Source organism: Asterias amurensis, chromosome 2 (assembly GCF_032118995.1).
Source record: "Asterias amurensis chromosome 2, ASM3211899v1".
Classification (NCBI taxonomy): Eukaryota; Metazoa; Echinodermata; class Asteroidea; order Forcipulatida; family Asteriidae; genus Asterias; species Asterias amurensis.
Genome location: NC_092649.1, coordinates 20,676,843 through 20,686,251, shown reverse-complemented (window position 1 = coordinate 20,686,251; position 9,409 = coordinate 20,676,843). Strand labels below are relative to the sequence as shown.

General features: G+C 40.5%; 1 protein-coding gene across 1 annotated transcript; it reads right to left on the bottom strand.

Annotated features, from left to right (window-relative positions):
• Positions 1 to 7,312: 7,312 nt before the first annotated feature.
• On the bottom strand, positions 7,313 to 8,880 carry LOC139952530 (somatostatin receptor type 5-like). The gene is made up of 2 exons (XM_071951692.1): positions 7,928 to 8,880; positions 7,313 to 7,472 (listed from the first exon to the last, which is right to left on the bottom strand). Exons 1-2 carry the CDS (start codon positions 8,878 to 8,880, stop codon positions 7,313 to 7,315), a joined length of 1,113 nt encoding a protein of 370 aa, XP_071807793.1.
• Between the last annotated feature and the right edge of the window lie 529 nt (positions 8,881 to 9,409).

The window sequence follows — 9,409 nt, the reverse complement described above, 5'->3', positions numbered from 1 at the left end:
GAGTTAATTGTTCAGTGAAACAAACCACTTCCTTTTCAAATCGATCTGTAGTTCCCGGTTTGTTATTACAGCCATGACACTAGCCTCACTATTTTGACAGATTATTCATTAGATAGTATGATAATATAATTGGTTTGTGTCAGCATGATGCTGATGTATGGGCAAAATCATTAAAGCCATCGGACCCTTTCGGTAAACAGTAATGTCCAAGGCCCACACTTCGTGTATCACAACTTCTATATAAAATAACAAACCTGTGAAAATTTAGGCTCAATCGGACGTCGGGGTCGGGAGAAAATAACGGGGAAACCCACCCTTGTATCCGCACGTTTCGGCGTGTCATGACATATTATGTGTTTAAAATAAATCCGTAGTTCTCGATAACGAGAATTGATATTGTTTTACTGTTTTCTCAAAAAGTAAAGCATTTCATGGAATAATAATTCAAGAGAAGTCTTTCACCACTACCTTCTGTAAACCCTGTAAGTTATTTGTAAATCTGTGAACTTTTCTTTTATCTGTACCGAAAGGGTCCAATGGCTTTAAAGGCAGTGGACACTATTGGTAATTACTCAAAATAATTATTAGCCTAAAATATTTTTTAGTAATGAGTAACGGGGAGCTGTTGATAGTATAAAACATTGTGAGAAACGGCTCCCTTAGAAGTATTGTAGTTTTCGAGAAAGAAGTACTTTTCCACGAATATTTGATTTCGAGACCTCAGATTTAGAATTTTGAGGTCTCGAAATCAAGTATCTAACAGCACACAACTTCGTGTGACCATGGTGCGACAAGGGTGTTTTGTTTTCTTTCAATAATATCTCGCAACTTCGACGACCGATTGAGCTTTTTACAGGTTTGTTATTTTATGCATATGCTGAGATACACCAAGTGAGAAGACTGGTCTTTGACAATCACCAAAGGTGTCCAGTGTCTTTAAGAAAGATAGGCCTATACAATAACTGTCACAATTATTGGACAGTTTCAGCTGTCTTCTTGCTGAGTAAACAGCAAAAAACTGATGCATGCATGAATTGTCTCTCATGTTCAAGTATTTTCGGGAGAAAAACTATTCAAACCTTATTAATATACAATACGATACAATGGTTTTTATATAGCGCCATTTCATTTAGACCACAGCGCTTTAGACGAACAATAGCAATGCAGATAATACAACAAATGAACATTAAAGCAATAAACAGACACTAAGGAAAAAGTGCTTTCTTGAAAATAGGCAGTGAATTGGAGGTGCATATGGTGATGGGAAGATGGTTCAACAGTCCTGGAGCGGCTAAGGAAAATGATTTATATGAAGCGGATTGAAGAGATTTGCTGCTTAGTTTATTTTCAGCAAGACGGGTTTTGTCTGATGCTGAGCGAAGCCCAGCCCTGGTTTGAATGTGAAAAGAAAAACAAGATGCAAGATATGCTGCTGCAAGTCCATTTAAGCATTTATACACATGCACCAATATTTTGAATTGAATGCGCTCTTTCACCGTGAGCCAACGTAGCTTTTTGAGAAAAGGAGTTGCATGGTCATGTTTAGAAGCACAAAATATTTGTTTGGCAGCCCAGTTCTGAAGATGTTGAAGTCTATTAATATTAGTTGTGTTTGCTCCAAGTAAAACTGCGTTGCCTTAGTCCAATCGTGAAAGAACAAGAGACATTGTAACACTGCTACATGTGTCAACATCTAGAAACCTTCTTATAATATTGTAATGTTATCGCAGCGGGTATGACACAGACCTTGACAATGATGTTATTTGTGGAGACATAGACATAAGATTGTAAAAGACATTGCCAAGGTTCCGAACAGTTTTAGTGGGTGTGATAATTTCATCTCCAATATGCAGTTGAACACTGGGCATGTGAAGCGATTGAAATGAGGTGAGGTTGCAACAAAGAACTCGGTTTTATTGTTGTTCAGTTTCAAACAATTTTCAGTCATCCAGGATTTTAATTCTACAATGCACATTGTGAGCGCCTGTAAAGGCAGACTGAAAAGACTGAATAGACTGAATAGATCCTTTCTCAAACAAGTATATTCAATTCAATAGAACATTTATTTCCACTTTTCATTTTGCACATGCAGGCATTATCATAAAAAGCCCGGGGCAATTGTGATGGATGTGCCCGTTACAACAATACAAAACAGAACAATATGCACATCGCTAAATTTAAGAAAAATACTCAATAATAACTGTTTCGGTCAATCGTTTGAACACAAAAACGGTGTGTTTAACCATGCAAGTTGTTAAGGTAATTTTTTATTAACTCAGCCAATCTTTCTCATATATAAACATTGTTTTAACGTCTGTTGATTAGGAAATACACAAATCAAGAAGTTGTCATGCAAAAACTAGTCGACAATACTCATCTATTCCATTCAACTTTATTACATCACTTCTTAAAACAAACAGTCATTTTGGTAAAATTGCTTTTACATTGTGCACGTACAAAACAAAACTTGAAACAATTATTATGTTAAAGTTAACCTGTGTGAAAAAAATCATTTTAAAGTGTAGCAACGAGCAATGGGGAGCGGAAAACATTGTGAGAAACAGCTCCATCTGAAGTAACGAATAGTTTTTGAGAAAGAGGTAGTTTCTCACTCAAATGAAGAAACAAAAATCGTCAGGCCTGGGGCCCTTTTAGGCATCTTAAAACACACAAAGTTGTCCAACAAGTGTGGTTTGTTTTTTCTTCTCAATATTCTCTTGCAACTTCGATGACCAACTATAGTCAAAACTGTCACAGGTTTGTTATTTCATGCATTATGTTGGGACACACCAGGGCCCAATTTCATGGCTCTGCTTACCGTAAGCACAGAATCGGCGCTTACGAAGCAGGGAATTCTGTGCTTACGGCAAGCGTATTTCACGAGATAGCGGCGAATTTTGGCTTATGCGCGTGCGTACTTCACATTACTAGGTATTCTACGCTTACAAGGCTAGCGCAGAAAGTCGGCGCTTGCACGTAAGCGGGGAATTGTGTTCGTAAGCGCAGAATTCGGCGGTAAGCAGAGCCATGAAAATGGGCCCAGGTGATGAGAATACTGGTCTTTGACAATTTCTAAGAACGCCAGTGCCTTTAAACCATTATTAGCTACTGACTACATCAAAACGAAGAACTGCTATCAACAAAATGTGTTCACGGTGGATTGTCCCAATGGACAAGAGTTGCAGCCTGGAACATTTCCAAGAGATTATTAACCATTCTACAAGAATGCACATTATTTTTATATCAATATAATACAAGTATTTTATGGTCCAGCTATCCATCCTTTCATACTAAACATCCTTTATCCTCGCCACTTTACTGCTATTGGTTCATAGCCACCAATTGTTTCTGAAATAGTAACTTTGATTGGCTGTTATTTTCCCGCTTCTTTCTGGATCCTTCCCTTAATCCCTTCCCCCTCTCTTTTTCTATGTATTTGTTTGTACTTGTTGTATGCCTCTGAAGAAGGTCCGGTTTGGATCGAAAGCTAAGGTCATCTACCCTATTCATAATATAATACAAGTATTGTATTGTGTTGGCGTATTGATTGAAATAAGATCCTCTATAAGAGCATCATTTCTAGTCAATTTGACAGAATGTATTTACCTAAAAGCTATAAGCAGGAAACTGAAATCGCATTTCATTCCTCATGTCTTACAGGATTACCCATCGCACGAAGTGGTTTTAAATATCAGACTGCACACTCAAGACACATATTATAAGTCTTTTCAAGTTCTGTTGGAGCAGTCCTGAGACTTATCCACATGGGTGGCATTCGATCTCTCTCTCAGGACAGGGCTTTTATTTATTTGTTTGATATGTAATTTTTATTTATTTTGTTGTTTTAACTTAAAGGCACTCGACACTACTGGTATTTACTTAAAATTACTTGGTAACGAGTAATGGAGAGCTGTTTATAGTATAAAAACAAAATAAAAAACAGCTCCCTCGAGTAACGCAGTTTTTAAAAAAGAAGTAAACTTCCACTAAAATTATTGAATTTGATGGGGAGACCTCACAGTTAGATTTTGAGGTCTTGAAACCAACCGTCTGAAAACACACAACTTGTGCAATAATCGCGTTTTTTACTTCCATTATTCTCTCTCAACTTCGACCTTAAATTGAGCTCAAATTTTCACAGGTTTGTTTTTTATGCATATATGTTGAGATACACCAAGTCAGAAGACTGGTCTTTGTCAATAACCAATAGTGTCCACTGCTTTTAAAGGGACCGTAGGGGCACAGTTGTCGAATAATTTGTAAGACATACCATAAAGTAAACGATGACGTAGACGTTTCTTGTTACGGGCGATGCGGGCGCTGTCGGTGAGTTGGCGGCGCTGTGTGTGAAAGAAGGAAAACGAGAACGTGTTGCGCCAAGACTATACGCGCACGGACGGAACCAGAATCAGTTTGGAAATAGGCGTCTCAGTCTTAACAATAGGGACTTTTCGTTTTCGACGACGGATGGTTCTGCGACGGTAAAGATGACATTTGGCGTCATCTGCGCATGCGTCGGCTTTGAGGACGGTCGTCCCTCAATTTCTACGACAGTACTTGGGATGAATCTTCGTTGTGCTGAAAACGACAACGTTTAGCTGAACAACCGTCGCAGAACCATCCGTCGTCGAAAACGAAAAGTCCCTAATGCAACACACTGACGTCGTACATGTACATACAGAGCTCAAGCACGTCGGAAACGGATAAGTTTTACAGAATTTCTTACTTTATTACGCCTTTTAACCAAAAAGGCATTTACAAATGGGAATAAAAGAGTAGTGACTCGTTCTTTAACGGCCGTTTACAACCTTGCAGGGTCGTTGCCGTGTGATGAAGGCCCCCACCTTCGTCTCGGACCTGTATGACACGGCAACGACCCTGTCTGTTTTAAACAGCCGTGAAATAACTCGTCGCTAACCTTTCATTCCCGTATTAAACCGTAGGAAAGTATTGGAAACAGTTTGCTGAGCGATTAAATGGATTAAACACGAAAAGGGTACAGGCAAAAACACCAGGGCCCAATTTCATGGCTCTGCTTACCGCCGAATTCTGCGCTTATGATCACCATTCTCCGCTTACGTGCAAGCACCGAATTCCTGCGCTAGCTATGTAAGCGTACGATAGTCTGGTTCCCAGACCCAAAAATCTCCGACTAGGCTCTGTCGAGTTTAGGGTCCGGTATCATCCAAAATCACGTGACCAAAAAGGAGGAATTCCTCCTTTTTCGAAGTTATCCGAAATGTTCCGAACGTGTTGTCGTCAACATTCGGACAGTATCGTTGATGGTCGGTATGGAATCATAATGTCAGTCCTGTCGGCCGTAGATCCAGGAGTTGTTATTTAAATTGCCAATGCACGCGTTGTGCCTATATAAAGCGTTTGCAAAGCGATGCGACAAGTTCAAAATACAATTATTTTTAGAGTGGTAAAAATGGGGCATATCTGGTGACTAGCTGTCGAAATTATAGGTGTTGAACCAGATTGTCATTTGCCGATCAAAAGACTCTCGTAACCCTCCGGCCTGGCGGCCGTCGGGAGGAGGGTTGCATTATCGCAACTAGTGCAGACATGGTTTCCCTGGAGATGACCCCCGACCCTGACAAGTTGCGTCATGCTCTATTTTTAACCGTGGGTGATACCTGACCTAAGATTTTTAACAAGAGACGTCAAGGAATCTTTGGTCAGGGGACCAGACTAAGCGTATGATGCAGAAGCCCAGATCCCCCGCTAACCCTTGAAATACGTTTGACGTAAAGCACATAATTCTCTACTTCCAAAAGTGCCGATTCTGTGCTTACGGTAAGCAGAGCCATGAAACTGGGCCCAGGTTGTGATGTGTTTTTAAAATGTAATTGTTTAAAGGTTAACGACGTCCATAAATTAACAAAACATTGAAATTCCTAATAGTTCCTACCACACCACCTAATATTTAACAGTATTCTCTGTGCATTTACAAACAAGTTTTACATCCAGGCCAAAAAGACTTCTTTACAAGCCTCTTGAGTCATTATGCTACTCTCACACTAGGGAGAATATGCTAGCAAATGTGCTTACGAACGGAAACATTGAACAGTCGCTCAAACTTCGCCACATTCGCCACAAATTCACTACGTTCACAGGTCATTCTCCACCTTCTTACGAAGATCGGCGAATATGCTAGCGAATATGCTATCGGAAGGAAATATTTGACAATCGCTCAAGCTTCGCAACATTCGCCGTGTCTTCGTAAGCGTTGGTAACAAATTCGGAAACTTCACAAATTATTCCCCACCTCCTTACGAAGATCGCTCAATTTACAAACCGGTTTGTGAATTTCAGCGAATGTTGCGAAGACGGTCATTCGGCGTGATTTTCGTAAGCATTGGTAACGTTGGTAAATTATAAAGCGTGCGTAAGCGTTTGCAACGTTCGTAAAGGCATTGGCAAGCGTTGGTAAGCATTCGTAGAATATTCGATAGATATTGGTAAGGAGAGGGCCGACCGAGGACGATCGGGGGTGAGACCGAGATGACAATATTCACTATCCAACCGCCATTTTGGACGAATTCAACGCGAAATTCAAATGTTCATGTTCGCAAGAACATTCGCCACTCTGTGAGAGGGGCAATTCGAAGCACTTTCGTACATTCAGCGAATGTTGTGAAGACGGTAATTCGCCATCGATTTGCGTAAGCATTTGGTAAGCCATTGGTACTGTTGGTAAAGCGTGCGTATTATGCGAAGATATTGGTAGGGAGGGGTTTAGGGACGACCGAGAACATATTCACTATCAAATCGAAACATTTGGGCGAATTCATCGCGAATTTCAAACATTCATATTCGCAAGATATTCGCCCAAGTGTGAGAGTAGCATCAAGTTGCCCAATAGTTGAATTATTTTTCTAATAAGCTAAGATCTTAGGGGCGAAAGGGCCAATATGCCAGGCCGGATACCACACCATCCGATGTTTGAATAATAATATGTGCGTTTCCCAATAAATTGTACATCTATTGTTGTGACTTCTTTACATGCCCAACTATTTTCTAGGATTAGCTACTCAGTAATTGACTCGAATCATCTAAGCTCAAGGGTTGTCAATACCAAGACTTCATCAAAAAGTGCGAAAGGGTGAATATTTACAAACCACACCATCCAAGATATATAGTGAAAAATACCAAAACAAACTTCTGGGATCTGCATCCCCCTTCTTGTAGACTGGCCTTAGTGGAATAATCCATTCTAGGATACCAAGAAATATGATTCTCCATACAATGCACTTTAGAGAAATTACTTAAAAGGTGATTATGTGATATGAAAACAAAACTCTGCGATCTACCCCAGCTTCCTAGATGGAATGTTCCATTCGAAGACAGGGAATATGTCTCCCCATTCATTACACATAGAGAATGTGACTTGATTGGTGATTATGTCGTCTGCCCCCACCTTCGTATGAGGAACGTTCCATTCTAGGATATCAGGAAACATGACTCCCCTGGTCATTACACATTGGACAAATTGCTTATAAGTGATAATTTGGTATGAATTATTAGCCCTTTGGCTGAGTGCTAGGTAAATATTACTTAATGGCTGTCTATTTTCAAGTCTACAGTTCACAAGTATATGGTTGATATAACACATGGGCCTACAACTCACGGTGTTCGATTTACGTAAAATGATCGTTATTTCCTTGAAATGATCGCTATCATTAAAGTTATTACCCCCACATTTGTGAAATTAAATCATCAGTAGTTGAACCATACCGGATGAAACTATATGACGTAATCCATTACGAAATTACCGTCGAATAATTATAGACCGGTCACTTCTTGGTAGTTTAAGTTGACGTGTGTAAGATGTGCTCCCCACTTCATCTCCACACCGATGCGAATTGTGTATTGGTATACAGAGGGTATTTATATACCCCTTTAAGAGTACTCAATGTATTACCCAGTACCGGACGTTATAGCGCTGATATCATTGGCGTCATTTCGTTTCCTGCAAAATATTTGACGTAATCCATTACGAAACTGACGGTACTTGAAAGCGTAAATCATCGGGTTGACGCAAGAGTTTGTGCCAACCATCGCGACAGAGAGATAATAAAACCATTCCTTAAGTGTTATGTCCAGACCAAGATTAAACATGAGAAAGATGACCTGGTTGGGTGTCCAGCAGATCAAGAACGTGATAAAAACGATCAGAAGCATCTTGAAGGTGTTACGTCTTGCCCGGAGGAGGGACTCGGCCATGTCCGGTGCGTTTGCTCCACCGGGAAGATGCTGGGCTGGTGCCGGGCCGACACGGGCTGCTCCCCGCTTCATCTCCACACTGATTTGAATATAAGCAAAGAGCATCACCGCTACAGGCAAGATGTACTGCACTGTGGCCACAATTACTCCTATTATCTTCGCTCCTGGTATAGCAACCGTAACACACACCCCATTTTGCTCCTCAAATATTATAAGATTATAGTACTTGACGATGAGAGCAAAAATCCAACACATGGCCATGGCCACACCGACTTTGAGCTTGGGCCAAGTGGCGAACGCTGCCTGGTACTTGAAGGGGTGAACGATGGCGTAGTACCGCTCCATGGTCAACACCAACAGGTTGAAAGTCGACATCACGGAGAAGAAGAAAAAGATGAAAATAACCCAGACATGACAGATGAATCGCCCCAGAGCGTTGCTTGGGATGGGCTCTGGAAGTGGAGCTTCACTTTTCAGAAGAATCACCGTAGAGCCCAAGAAATCAATGACGGCTTGATGAAAGATGAAGGCGTTTGTACGAGTCTGCATTGATCGTACTTTGAAGATGACGAAGCAGACTAAACCATTGCCAAGGATCCCAAGAATGCCAACAATGTCTTGGTAGATACGCAAAAGTAGAATGTCTTCCATGGTTATTGTCAAATAACTGCAACTAAGGTAGCGCAAAGTATATAGCAGATGTTTGTAGCTTCACTTCTTAGCCATTATTTAAAAAGGATTGATCGACCGGTGCAGTTCCTTATAAACATCGCGGCGAGGTCACCGATTCACACACCCAATTAATCTGTCAAGAATCAAAAACTAAATTAAATGAACGTTGAGGTCGCCCTTTGAATATGGAAACTTGAAAATCTGAGCCATTGTTCATGGTTTCTAAATGAGATTACTCAACTTGACTAACGTTGCAGTTGTCCGTGCTTGAGTTAATGCAACGACTGACAGAGAAGGGTTTGCTGTCTTTCAAGCCTTTAGATGAAATATGGCTCTTAAAAGTGATATCATCTCGAAGAAGCCTTTATATTCCCACGACTGTGTATGTTTTGAAAAGAAACCTCAGTTCCTGCTTCAAGGTGACTACAAACTGGCATATGCGATATTACAATCAAAACGATTGCGACGTGCCTTTTGCTTAATTCATCCATACTGTTCGGCATGTCAA

What these genes read in the sequence shown, in the direction of transcription:
- LOC139952530 (XM_071951692.1), bottom strand. Translation starts at nt 8,880, where the DNA reads ATGGAAGACATTCTACTTTTGCGTATCTACCAAGACATTGTTGGCATT. An exon ending in GCTATAACGTCCGGTACTGG is followed by an intron (nt 7,473 to 7,927) that starts GTAATACATTGA and finishes TGTAATGACCAG; the next exon opens with GGGAGTCATGTTTCCTGATA.